Source organism: Spodoptera frugiperda, chromosome 26, assembly GCF_023101765.2.
Source record: "Spodoptera frugiperda isolate SF20-4 chromosome 26, AGI-APGP_CSIRO_Sfru_2.0, whole genome shotgun sequence".
Taxonomy (NCBI): Eukaryota; Metazoa; Arthropoda; class Insecta; order Lepidoptera; family Noctuidae; genus Spodoptera; species Spodoptera frugiperda.
Window position 1 is genome coordinate 6,744,354 of NC_064237.1, and position 14,808 is coordinate 6,759,161.

General features: G+C 35.6%; 1 protein-coding gene across 4 annotated transcripts in view; it reads right to left on the reverse strand.

Moving 5' to 3' along the window:
* Positions 1–14,808, reverse strand: part of LOC118264104 (uncharacterized) — a 136,282-nt gene that overhangs the window by 88,865 nt on the left and 32,609 nt on the right. For all 4 annotated transcript variants that reach the window (XM_035576500.2, XM_035576497.2, XM_050705060.1 and 1 more), the window contains exon 2: positions 6,582–7,262. In XM_035576500.2, the coding sequence (XP_035432393.1) occupies positions 6,582–7,198 (617 nt within the window). In that variant the 5' untranslated portion in view covers positions 7,199–7,262. The remainder of the gene's footprint in view (positions 1–6,581; positions 7,263–14,808) is intronic.

Below are 14,808 nucleotides of genomic sequence, written 5' to 3' on the forward strand. Positions count from 1 at the left end.
TCGTCCGAAGTCGGCTCGTAATTGGCCGTTCGGTTGGCCTCAGTCACGAACCGAGCGAACAATCTTGAGCTCACTCGAGCCACAAACACACCAGCGCAAACATGCCGGCTATTGTGATACAATCAAATAAATTGAATTACGATTTGAAAAACGAAGGATTGGATCCATTTTACGCTCTCTCAACAAAAAGACCTGTAAACTTGTAAACGTTATTGTTAGACGGCCGACATGAACATTAAGTAAATCCACTTCGAGTCGCAAGTTTAGTTTCCAATACCGATGATTTTCTGGCGGCTTTGGCGCGAGGCCCGAGCCATTAGGATGTTGGCAGAGCGCCAACATCGCTCGAGGTGCAAGTATTTATTTGTAAGCTCAACATTCAAGGAAGTGTGGAATCTTGGAATAGAAGCCACGTGGAGTGGCGACTCGCTTGAAATAGTGCGAAGAAATTCTTTAACCAAAATGATTAATCAGTTTTGGCAAAGTTGCTACAGAAATTATCCAAAGCGGTGGAATTTGGGACAAATTATGGAAAATTATGCAACTAGTCCATAATTATTTATGTGCAACCACGATATATGTGAAGCGTTGGATACGGATAATTTAAATGCGTTTTATATTTAAAATACGCATTATTCACGGATGTAGCAAAGAGGTTCATTTCGCGCAACTGCGTACGCGTCGTGATTTCGCAATGGCCAACGATATTGACCGACAAAGCACGTTTGGAGGACAGTACTGTTTACTACTCAAATAAGTAAATTTCGCTTGCGACACGAGAAATACTAAAAGCGATAAAATGTGAAAACATGCATTTATATGCTTCAAGTTTCTATATGGAAACTACTTTAGAACGTCGACGGCTAAACCCTTCAACTTGACAATGAAACGGATAGAGACATACATTTACATTTATGATGTGACAGCTGAGTAAATAACACATCACTCTGGAACTACGAGACATACCGTATCAATTTACACAAAATTTCCTTGCTAAACAAAGAGCTGTAACTGTAATTAATTGCTTTACTTAATGCTTTGCTTATTTTATTATACCTACATACTTACAAACATAGTCACACAGCAACAATGTTAGACTAGTGACATGATCGTAATATTGGTCGTATTCACGTTACAGTGCGATGCACTTAGTGCTGTCTTTCTACTTTTTTCTGTCACTACAATAGCTCATTAACACCAGATGTTAACTGTTGACAACGGTGACTGTTACTGAGAAACATTTCCAATGTACTCGTTCGTTCAAAATGCATAAAAACAACGCACATCGTCCGTCAGATGGATTGATGGTTAATCTATCCGTGTGTAATTGGAATAAAAATTAATTAAAAATACGCTGCAGTGAATATATTTTAAAAGGGATTCCGATAGCAATGAAAACGTAAACGTGTGTGTAAACGGTGAACAGTAATAAAAACTTGAACGACAAAGATAATTAAGAAGTACAGTTAGTAGAGTTGTTAACAGAGGCCGTTGAATTATTTGAACCGGTCGAATAATTAACCGATTGACAGAGAACAATGATAAATACCGTAAACAGATATATAAATATACGGCAGTGTGGAGCTGAGATGCATCGGCCCACATCGAGCGTGTGCGCAGACGACCTATACGGACCTTGTTACGATGTGGGACACACACACACACACACAAACAAACTGAGACATTACAACTAGGTACATTTATGTTCGATTGTCAACAACCCACATTAAAACAATTTCGGTTGAAGCTTGAAATAGGATTTCTTGTAAACCAAGATACACAAATTCCATGTAATTGTTTACAGATTTAGCACGAAATTTGATTTCGTTTTAACAAGAATCTGTAGTATAAACAGTGTTCAATAACACTCCAGAAATCTAAATAAGTTAAATATAACTTTCAAGTCCTTAGCCTGACCTTTAGTATATTTATTCGTTTAAAATTACAATAACAGTCGATAAATCAATGTTCATACTTATAACAAAAGTATATACGCTAAAGTTGTTTGAAATACTTTGGTATGAACTGCAGACGATAAAAAAGACCTTTCAAAGTTAAATCTGGCGAACAACTTGGAAAATATCAAACTAAAAATATAAATAAGTATGGAAATATTTGATATAAATGAAAATGTGTTGTTTAATAAATATATAAAGTAAACCTTAATATCAAAATGCTTAGAATCGGAATGCAGTTGTTAAAATTCCTATTTTGAAAGCAATACAAAATTGCATCTTGCGCTAGTAAGAAGACGACGGAATAGCAAACGAAGCACTCGGATCATGTTGTTAGGAAGATTAGTTAGAAACTGGATTTCATGTTTTAGAGAGGATATTTTTAAATATTTGAGAAACTGAGATTATGGATTTTTCTCCAATAATACTTGGCAAACTATTATAGGTGTCTTACGTAAAGAGGATTTAAGATCCTGTATCCTAAAATACCTAAATATAGAATATAGGTAATTTACCCAACTACAAACTATAATAATTACATTCCTAATTGGAACAGAACAAACATTTCTAGTTCCCAAACATTTAATACAATTAAGCTGTTATTCGTACCACTTACATCGTCTCGCAACTGGACCGCAATGTATGCAATCAATATCTCGATTGAGAGCAATTAATATCGATATATTAGTTTATCGATATACATTCTCTAAACGATTGTACACATTCTAGTGCTTTTAGGGACATGTGATTAGTTTAGATAGGTTTAAAAATCGTCTTTAACAAGTTTTTAAGTAATATTGACTTTTCTTCCTCACATTTCATAATATTGTCATAATATTTCAAAACATTCCCACACAAACCAACTCAACATTAGCAAAACAAAAGCAGCATCTCAACTTGAAATAGTCAGTCGTTAAGTCAAATGTATGAAATTATTGTATACAATAGAATGTACAGTCTCTATCAAGGCAAGCTGTATGCTCGGTGCACTAAAACCTCGCTAGGTTGTATTGAACACGAACCGACTTGTGTTAGCTGCAGCCTCGATGCCGCCAGTGCAATCTAAATAGTTTAATCAGTAATACAACTAGCATAATCTTGGTCTTACTCTAAAGCTTTCCATAAAATTACAAGAATATGAATGAGCATGCTAGATGGGTAAAGTTGTGGAGTATTTTTTGAGGTTATCTTTCTTTATAATTGTGTCTTTTCATATATTTCTTGTTGTTGTTGCCAGTTGTTCTTCTGTTTTGTTTATACTGTGATCCCACTTTCCACCATGTGTCTCAAACCTGTTTCTGTTACCACAATGATTACTAGTACTAGTGTTTCTAACTCAATAAGCAGGTTCTACTACTTTTTTGCTTGAACTTCCTAATGAATGCTCACTGGCTTAATTTCCTTGATTGAAAAAAATAGTTGCGTTTTCATCTTCACTTCTTTGTTGTTTCTTTGTTTAAACTTTTTTACGTTAAACATCCTTGACTAATTAAGTTTATTCATTATTCTCTTTTATTTAGTCATTTACATTTAATTTATTCTTATTATCACGTATTTTCAACAAAAGTCTTTCAAATACAATGTTGCCAAATATCACGAAAGTTGTTCTGTCCAAACCTTGAAACACGTGGTAAGTCACGTTTTAATAAATATTTCAATATCTCTGTAACCACAGTAAGTCATTAAACTAATCTCTAATGCTTTGAGATTTCTCGTTGAGACGCGACTCTGCTTTCCACGATTACAGCCTAGATCGAGCTGCATCTCTAGTCGGCTTCTGTAGCGTTCAAAATGTTGAAAAAGTTAAATCATTTTGCACTTCTTACAAATTACCTATATTTATAAGAGTAATTCTGTTTTAACTGTAGCTCAAGTTATAATACACTTTTCGTAACACTATTTATCACGTTTAAAATATTCCGTGTATTATTAGTACGATCATAATGTCAAAAGATGGAATTTACCGTACTCGTATCGTATTCGTGAGTAATACATTTATCTCACGTGTTGAGACTAATATAAATCAAAATGGGAGCACCAATAGTATTGAAAGCAAACATTTCAGGGATTCCAGACAATCAATTAATGTGCCAAGACAAGACTGAATCCTTAATACAGTATTACGACCTTGTCTGATATGTGTAAACAATCCGTTTACATAACGAGGCCACCCTAGTTAGCGTCCATTACTGAGCGACTCAGCGTTTGGCGTTGCATGACCGAAACAATTTCAATTACAAAAAACAACTGCGCACGCCCGATGTGTAACGAATATATATACAATGTGTGCATAATAAAATATTTCTTTCGTAATATGCGGTAGATCGAATCGAAATGATTTTGGTGACGAGATTGTGAGAGTGTTGAAAACGCAACAGTTTTGTTTTTCCTTAGTGACGAGAAGCTCTTTTAGCGCGTAGTTATGTGACTCTATTACAGTACAGTACAGTTAATATAATCTATGATAGAAGTTACAGATATACTAAAAATGATCTAGTCCTTTTATATAATTATGGGATCATCATTAAAGTTCAATACGTAAATTTTTCCTTGTATGTTTCAGATGAATCTTTCTGATTGGATTTACTTTACAATTCACAGTCTGCATATATCGCAAACTGTATGATAGATACTGTATGAAACTATGAAGCTACGAAACTGTTAAACTTACAACATCAAGAAATCTTAATCTTCCGTCAATTAAATCCAAATACATCATAGAATGCATTCAAAAGTCTCTCTAACATTTTTCTTTCAATGAATTACACGTCAACCAATTTCAAATAAGTATTTATCGTTGCGTCATTATTCATTATTGTTAAAACGACATTTGCTGTGCAATCCAAGGTTATATTTTATTCGATAAGCACACCAATACTGCACATGAAAGGCCAAGTCTTATGAGTACAATATTATTTTGTAAAGAATCAACCAAATCCTGTGACAATAGGGTAGATGATTAATTTTTGTTTTAATTTCAGTCTTGTAAATTATTTTAAAATATTAGACTCGTATTTTTATTTTCTTACGGAAACAAATACTTTCTATGAGAAATCAATAGATTTGAAATATCGCGTGATGTCACTTCTAGGTACATTTTATAAGTATTAGAAATGAAATATTTGTTCCCACTCCTAAACATCGATTCGTTTCATCTAAGTATATGACAAAATAAAAAAAAATACGTATCTAATATGTTTTCATTACCTAACTGACGGACTAACTAGATTTTTAATTTTCATACCCCGTCATCATCGAATTCTTACTAATATTATAAATGCCAAACATTGTTTTACGACATTACGGTATGATTTTTATTATTCTGGCCAAATGTTATACTTACTTTCTTATAAAATATTAGAAAACAATAAAACTTTTATGGAAAGATCGTATTAGCAACTCGTATGCTCTCGTCTACTGAAAACCCCAAACAATTTGTGTCCCCCAAAAAATCTTTGATTTATTGATGTGATTGTAAAGACAAGTCGTTTATTTGATAGGGGAGGTGTACTTGGAGGATCCAATTTAGTTTTATGTAACTTTATATCTATATAGTATACATGCTTGAAGAATATTGGGAGGAAGTTGTGGGTGGTCGTAAATGGGTCTTAAGATATCTTAGAATACCAGATTAAGATTAACCAATCAAATACAGTTAGTTTCTTGTTGCTCGTCCATCATTATCCAATTGTTCTGGACTCTGGATAAGGCAGGATATGTCTATCAGAACAGTCGATGTACAGACACGAGTATCACTTTCTTTTATTAGTATCTGTGTTTTTATATACTTGTGGAATTTCGTAATTATCATGTCGGAAGTAAAATAACAAATTCTAGACTTTCTAAACGGTATCTTTCAAACTGGCTAGTTACTTGTATTTTAACGTTTATTTCGTGTTTAGTTATTTCATTTTATTTTCCTCATCTGTTTATAAAATAAGTAGAAACAATTTTGTTTTAACTCTTTTATCCTTAGTTTTAACATTCCCAACATGTTAAAGAGAAAATTATTCACGTCTTTCATTTACAAGGCCATCGTCGACGCTGATTCGCTCTACTTTTCGTTCAAACTTTCTGTTTGCGACTTAATCCTAAAGTCTAGTATACAAGAAATTGAAATTACATTCATTTTTGTTCACAAATTCGTGTTTACGTAGCAGGTCTACGAACCTAGCCACTTCACTAGACTTACGTAATGTGAGTTGAAAACAATGACTTTAATTTCAGTTCACGTAATGGCCATTTACAGCTAATGAACACCTACACACGTAACATATGAAACTATATAATTAGCAATGTTTTCGTACTTATAACATAATCGTAGATAAATTGCCTAATCTAAACAAAAGACTTCAACGCACGATCTTCTATCTTGGTCTACTCTTATTAAAATTTTATGTAGTTCAATATTTTTGGGAGTAAAATTATTCAATACAAGATTTGGTGGTCCTATTAGCTTTAAAATCAATTAGGTAATTATTATTTATCTACGTGGTTTTGTTTTTGATTTTGAATGAATGTGAGAGTTCGATCGAAAGCATAATATAATGGCTTGTGTATTCATTTATGAGATATCAACGTTTTCACGTATCTTCTACGGTTTATTAGTTTCGGTTTTGTATTCACCTGAGAGGAATTGGCTGGAAGGGGAAGCGATGTGCAGGCGGATGCACGGGTGGGTGCACTGGCGGGTGCGGAGCCAGTATGGGCGCCGGCGGGTGCACCGGCACGGGGTGCGGCAGCGGCGGCGGTGGCAGCGTGCTGTACGGAGGAGGAGGCACGTTCTCCAGCAGCTCGGGGACCCGCGGCGCTCGCGCATGTCGAACGCGCCGCCGCCGAGCTGGCTCCTCCGTCTGGCACTCTGCACTCGCCACACTCCGTTCCCTCTCCGTCTGCACCGCACTGTTCACATTCACGGGTGCATCCTGCACCTCCACTATGTTCACGTTCACGTTCACACTGGACACGTTTTGTCGGCTCGGCTCGCCCGGAACGCGCACCGAGACCGAGTCCGACTTGCGCAGGCCGGGCGCGGGCACGGGCAGCCGCATATCGATGTAGGCGCGGGTTGACGCGCGCGCATGTCGACCGCCGGTTGGCGACTGGTCGGCGCCCCCCGCGCGGTGCAGCGCGGTGTCGGTGCGCGAGCGCGCGAGGGGCGGCGAGCGGCACTCGTAGGGCTGCCACAGCAACGCGGACAGCGCCTCGGCGGCGGACGGCGGAGGCGCGCTCGCCACGCTCATCTCGTGACCGCGCTCCGCTGCCGCGCCAGCGCCGTCACCCGCCACCCACCGCCACCAACACCTGCTGGGAAAACTCTTACTTAATTACCTCAAATAACAAAAAATATTGACATCAAAGTTACAAACATAAGTGCTTTTCAAGTGACCACCTTTTGCTTCGCCTACGAAATTTATAAACAAACAAACAATTTCGATTGTACTTGGCCTCAACAATATTGTATAAACAAAATACTAAGCAATGTTGTCATTTTACTTGGCCGCAATAACTTATAGATCCATAGTATTAGATGGTCAACCTACATTTCACACAATGGTAGGGTTGTCACTTTTAGTTGAAACATTTCATTTCTCTCGCTTAAGTTTACTCAATATAATTTCAATCAATACAAAATTTATGTAAACAGTTCAGTTTCTAGTTATGTGTGCAAAATCCGTAATATTAATTGTTCCTTTATTTAGAACTGATTTAATTTAAACAAATTGCAACATTGAACAAGCTGGAACGTGCAATATGGGTATGAATAGAAATGAATTCTTTAGTGATCTTGGCTTTGATTCAAACGAAGAAATTAGTTTCAATTAAAATCACATTTGAGACTATACTAATTCAAATTGAGGAAGTTCTTAATAACTTCCTACTTAGAGGCGTATACATAACGTAATATAATCCAACACATACATAATTATGTTCGCTAATTCGTCTTACACATTACGTACAAGTGTACCTGCGCTTTATCTTTGGATCTGTGAAAAGTATGTTTGGAGTAATGTCCGCTCCGCTGCCCCTTCCCTTACGCAACTTTCTGTTCGCTCTACTTACAATACCCCGTGTATCCGTCCCCTTATCATCGTACTTTTACATTTCTTCCGAAAACTTTTATCCTACCAACATACTTGTAGTTGTTCAAGTAGGAATGAAATACTTCGTATATAACAAATCTCTTTTACTTAGCATCTAACAACAGTCTTCATTCAGGCCTCGGCCTCGAATTTTGCGGGCAGCGGGGCGGCGGCGGCGCGGGAGCGGGAGCGGGGCGGCGGCGGCGGACCCGTTCTCGAAACTAGCGGGCAGATCGCGCGGCACTACAGCGGTGTAGTGTTGTGTTCGTGGTTGTGTTGTCGAGATATTTGTTTTTATTAGCGAACGAAATCTTTTTGATTCAAATTTATTCCTAACGCTCGATTTACTGTACCTACTATAGGGCAAGGAAAATAAATGGCGAGTTTTATCGAAATTATGAAGAACAGAGACAAAATCCCGACAAATTCTACGACTACACTAGAATGAGTGTAGAAACTTTTGACTATATTCTTGAAACTATCAAGAGTGATTTCAGTTTTTGCTTTAGTCTTCAATATTCAGTTCGTTTTTTATTTCTTCCCATAATTGGTTAATTTTTCTTCTATTTTTATGGTTCACATCTTTGCTGTTCCGTATGGGTGTCCTCTCAAAGATAGCCGAAATCATTTGCTCTTGCATCCTTCGTATACAACAAATAATCTCTTTTACTTTTAGCATCTCACAACAGTCTTCATTCAGTGTATTCACTACAGGTACTTAAGTACCTGTGTACTTACTCAATTTTCTACAAGAAAACATCAGTTTGTTGTGACAAAAACGGACATTTGCATAAATAATTCCTTGGCTGCGTTGGTTTCTTTAATCCCTTCATACTAACTCTGGAAGAATAGAGATTTACCACGACCGAGCTTAATAATATGCAGCAAAGCTCTTATGTAAGAGTAAGCCCTAGACAGCGGGGAACTTTATGAAATTTTAATATATATTGTAGCTGGGAAATCCGAGTGACTTAATAATTCTGACAATGTTACATCGGTCGTTGTCATAGAAAATAGTTTTGTCACAATATTAGTGGCCCCTACAATAGTAATGTGCGTTCTCGTACGTAACGACTAACGAAATGACTTTAGCCATTATCTACAATGAGAGTAGGTAATAGGTACTGCCAACTGTTCATGTACTGGCCATGACAACATTTTGGAATCCTCTAAATTAAATTAGTTTCTTTATCGGTTAGTCTCCATTTCTGAAGTTGCTTACTAAGAAATAGATTTTGACACATATTGTGTGGAGCTTGTGTCTTAGTTCTATCAGTACTTAGCAATTCTAGAGTTATAGAGAATGTCAGTTTAAAGAAATGGAAATCGTAATTATTAGAAACAGTAACCAATGTCATTGTATAAAATCAATGAGCTTCAAAGGAGATATCGTCCAGTACGTGAGTACCGGGGAGATTAGCTGGGCTCGGTAGCTGAGACCCGAGATCTGAGATCCGCGGTGAAACCGCACTCATACACTTTCTCCAAGGCCGCAGCGGCGCCGGCGCCTCCCACCACCGTTACTTTAATAATACACATGTAAAGCTCCTAATATGTCTGTCTATCTGTCCAGATGATGCCGAAAACTGCTAAGCAACTTAAGAGAAACTTCCTTGTTACGAAAATGGTGAAGACCATTTCAGTGAGAAATTAAATCAAAATTCATAACACATAGATAATATGAAATGTACGTTTGACTGTATATCTTCTTCATATCCTAGATCCTTATATCTTTAAAATTAACGCTGAATGATATAATTTACGCCTATGACAAAAATAAAATATTTCTGCCAAGCAGATCCATAGTAAAAACCTAGTTAACATATAATACACGGATACTGTTATATCACATACTATTATTGTACACTAATAATCATAACTTTCGTTTACAGTTGACACTTACAAACGTCTTCCGTTTAGTCTTTATCTGATTGTATTATGAAACTAATTAGACAAGGATTAAATCTGTTCGGCCTAAATGGCTTTATATACTCACATTATATACCAGTAATTAGCTAAAGGAATTATTCGTTACGTCACTTTTAAGCCAAAATGAGGTCGTCACATATTGGATTAAGTAGCTGTTAAGTGTGTTTTTTCCTTAATTCACACTTTGTTAATTGTACTAATTAGTCGTTTGTGTTACTATGTAAAGTGTTATGTGTTTATGTTATTTAACATTTGTATTGTATATTTTTTGCTCCAAATTTGCTCTTAACTGTTGTTTTTGTTGAAATCGAGTAGGCAGTCAGAGAATGTCATAGGCAAGAAAACCGCTCTTAGATTAGCTTTGCTTTCAAAGGTCGGTTTATAGATGGGTGATCTTTCTTAAAATCTCAAGAGTCATCGTATAATTCCAAATTCATGGCCATAAATGAACATTTCAACATTCGATTGGATAAAATCGAAAACCCACGCTTTGTGCGTCTACGACCAAGAAACCGATGAAGTAATTAAATTACATATGTTGAAAAAGAAGATTATAATCAGTGTAACTTGTATGTTGTATGTTTATAAGATTGTAGAAATGAAATACTTTTTTTATATATCCGTTTGCAAGTGAGTTATACTAACTGTTTCCAAACATAAAAGCTTTGAATTAAAACAAAGTTAATCGATAAAGGTACGATGGTAACTCCAATTAATTGAAGAATTACGTTAACCATCAATCGATCGCAATCTTATTACCAAATAGAAATCTGCTATAACTTGTTTCATCTAACAATCGTTTCAAAAGTATAGATCGGTCAAATGTTACGCTTTCTCTGAAGGTCATTTGACGGAAAGCAATCTTGATTGCCCACGGCACGGCGTCTTGCCCCATGGCTTTGAAGTTTCTCTCACTTATAATTGGATGAGACACTAATCCACAAACACTTCGCGTCATTGCGTCGAATATCCGTCAAAGCCGATAATGTTCTTAGATTGGGTACTGTATTGACAGAGTGACGCAACTACGTAAGTCTAACTATCGGTACTTAAGTTTCGGAAGTCATATATTGCTTGTTCATTGTAAATTATTTGTGAATGTACTGCTTAATTTAAATTTAAAATAATTTTAACGATATTTCGTAACGGTTTTCGATAAATTAATTTTCATTTACGTTCGTCGATGGCGTATGTATGTACGGTAGCGCATTATGAAGTAATTTATCAGTCGCCGCGGACGTCCGCATCGTAATCCATCCTCATAAGCGACGACTGCAGAAGCGCCCACAAACCGGTAACTTAATCCCCGTCAATTTTTAACAAAATTTCACTTTGGAAAAAATTTTGCTGCCACCATATTCTGTAATTACCGCGTCGGTTTCCGATTAATCCGCTTTTCATAGATAAAATATGATTTTACTGGTAAAAAATTACGGCTTTATTATTTATTTTATTTGTTTCTTTATTTCAGACACCGAGGCCCGTATAAATGAATCAAAATAAGACAATATTAATAAAACAATATAATTAATTCATCAAAATAATAAACTAACAGATTCAATAATACTTATATTAATTAATAATTATTGTATGCGAAAAGACAGCGTCGTGTTGCGATGACTGGGATCGCGTAGCGTTTTTGTATTTGGAAACCAGATGAATAAGTAATTGTGGAAGTTAGAATAAAAAAAAAACAAACTCAAATAAAAAAAAAAACTCAATTATTTTCTAGGTTTTACATTAGTTTACATCTGTAACCTATACTTCTCTACTGATACCACGCCTCGTAGCAAAAAAACGAGCTTTAAATAGTGGTAATAGACACTAAATAACTTTAAACTAAAGTAGATTAAGCCTTGAAACCTAAATTATTAATGTATACGCCCAAAACTAACATAAAGGTACCACTAAATTAATATATATCTTGAAATATCGCTTTTAAATCCTGTCTGCCTTAGCCCACCAATATCGGCTGGATAGTTCTGATATGAGATCCCTAAGCCCCAGTCAAGAGCGTCAACAAAAGGATTTCGTTCGTTATTGAGCTGATACACTAGTAACCTGAAACAGCCCTGTTACGACCCTAAAATCGATAAGAGTATTATCCGAGTACAATATCGAATCGAGTTCTACGCATTCGAAACAGAAATTTTGATATATTTACAGAACATAACACGACTTTAAATGTTATGGTATTTAAAGTAAACATTTAGCAAGTTATATCCACTTTGCACCAATACTTAATATCCTGAGAATCCTATGCAATGGGAGTGAGCTAATATATGATAATGGAAATAATGATAGGAATAACCCTGGGACAGTCAAATTCTATAATAGGTACTATATAACCAAAACAGAGCAATAACACTTTACCTGACCCAAGACCCCTTGCTTGGCATTCACGCTTGCGACCACTGGACGAGTGAGGCGGTTGTAAACGTGAGATACAATGGAGTTATATCACAAGACAGTCATCAAGTATTTCACATCAATTTACGATTTCTCTTGTCAGTACTGTATTAAAATGTATTCAGAACTTCATTGTGTTCCGTTCCCATAGTGCTATGATATCCAAAATGCTTGATTGGATTCGTAGAATTATGCATAATTATCAACCAGTCCATATCTACTATAGAACAAAACAAAGCGTGGGGTTCTTAATTTGTGAACAATGAAAATTGAACCAACGAATAGATAAAACAATTTCTTGAGGTTATCAAAATGTTTGCGTTGCCGAAATTATTGTAAATATTATTTTTGCGTTGCTTATAAACAGTTAACGTTTTATTTTTTTCTCTGGCAAACAACACAATCGTCGTACTTGTCACCAAATAATGAAACTAAAACAATCAGTTTCCAACTAAAATAGTTCATTAATTCCGTCAGTAATCAACAACAAAATCATACTCGGCTCCAACTAAAATAACTTAGAAACAACAGTGTACACAAAGCAAAACTTTTGAAATTAGCCAGCAAATAAATTTTATTTACTTTGGCTTTTTGTTGGTTGATGAATAACAACGAGGGATCTGTGAAAATACATGGAGTTTAACATTGTATTATTATAATAAGTATTACGTAAAGAACACTTAAAAGTTTATGAGAACAGACGTGATATAAAGACAAGCGAGGAAGTCGCGGCTTGACTTTTATGTAATGCTTTCTCCAAAAACGCATTTGAGAAATAAAATAGAATGCGTTCCCTTTGTAGTGGCTCCAACAACAATGGCGCATGGCGTGGCGCCGGAACTTTGTATAAAAATGAAAGTGGATTCGCCTGTTATTTTTATAAACCCGACAATCTTGTTTTTGTTTCATTCGGTTGCCTCCTTATTAGCATACGTCGGTAGAGTCCGTGCTCGTGTCGTCCCGTACGGCTAAACTCTTAACACGATTTACGAAAACCCGCTTTCTGCTACGAAATATGTTCCAAATTATATTGCCTACTTTTAGACGCGTCACGTAATTGCTGTTGACAGGTTTCTGAAACAAATTAACTTAATTTTGCCGTCCTGTTGTAAAATAAAACGATAGTAGACTTTCCTTTTACAAGCAAGAGTAATTATTTACTCTTTTCCGTTGAGAAATTCTCGAGAGAAATCAATTATGTATTGGGTAGTAATTAATTCGAAAAGGAGTTTGTCAACAGGAGGTAGCTCTGTAGACCTTCGTAAAAGCTTCAATTAATTATTTGTTACGTACGTTTAGTACTTTGGCACAAAGGCTCACGAGTTCAGTCTAGTCAAATAAGTCTAATAAATTAACTAGAGTTAATTATATCGCTATTTTACCTGTAAATGTAATTATTTATACTATAATAAACTACGTGGAATTTCTAAACAAGCATCTATTTCCATTCTATCTAGAATCTGGTATCCAAATATCAGATTACTCATGTCTAAATTAATGAACAGTGCATCAGTATCTAGGCAAGCATGTTGTTATTCCGCATCGATTATAAAAACAAATGAGTGTGACTTTCTTTAGCTAAGATTCGGTCAATCGGTCAACCGGTCTATTACGGATTCTGATGAATAAATAATATACATTCGAGATCGTATACGGAAATTGTTTATTATTTATGGAACGAGTTTTATAAAAGTGGAATTATGCTGCTTATGGTTGAACGAATTCTTCGTCGGTACAGCAAACGGTGGCCACTGAGCATGAAGTCCTAAAATCTTTCGAATTTTTCGCTGAAACGGAGACTTCCGCTACAATCGAACCGCAATAATAAGAGTCTTAAATTATAGCAGATTTTTTAATCTTTTACTGCTGTATATTTTTACTGTTATTCTACTATCAAATATACCAATAACATGTTTTACATAAATAGCTTTCCTATAAATTTTATGAACTAACCGGCCGCTGTCCGTAAAAGTAAATACTTTCCTTTCATATATAAATAATAATATGAATGTTTATATGATTTATAAGCCGGACATTGAACTGTTTCGAGAGTTATTATTTACTGTTTTCCTGGAAGAGTAGAATTGACGTTTATGTATGTAATTCTATGTAAATGCTGGTACAAAAGTTGTTATTATTACGTTGTAAAATTAGTTCCTATGTGATAGAACGTGAGCCTTAGACAATACATAGTAATTCATACGGATTATTTAATATTGAGATATTAAATTCGTGAAAGGTGGGTCTTTTAGCAGATATTTCCTGATAAATCATCAAAACATACTTACCATAGCATAGACTAATAAGGAAAATAAAGTCCACATATAACATTAAAAACCCCAACTTATACCCTAAAGCTGCTAAGCGGGTTACCGGCTCCGGCTCGAAGAACAGTAGTAGGAACGGGATGGTTATTAGTCAGTAAGAGTCTG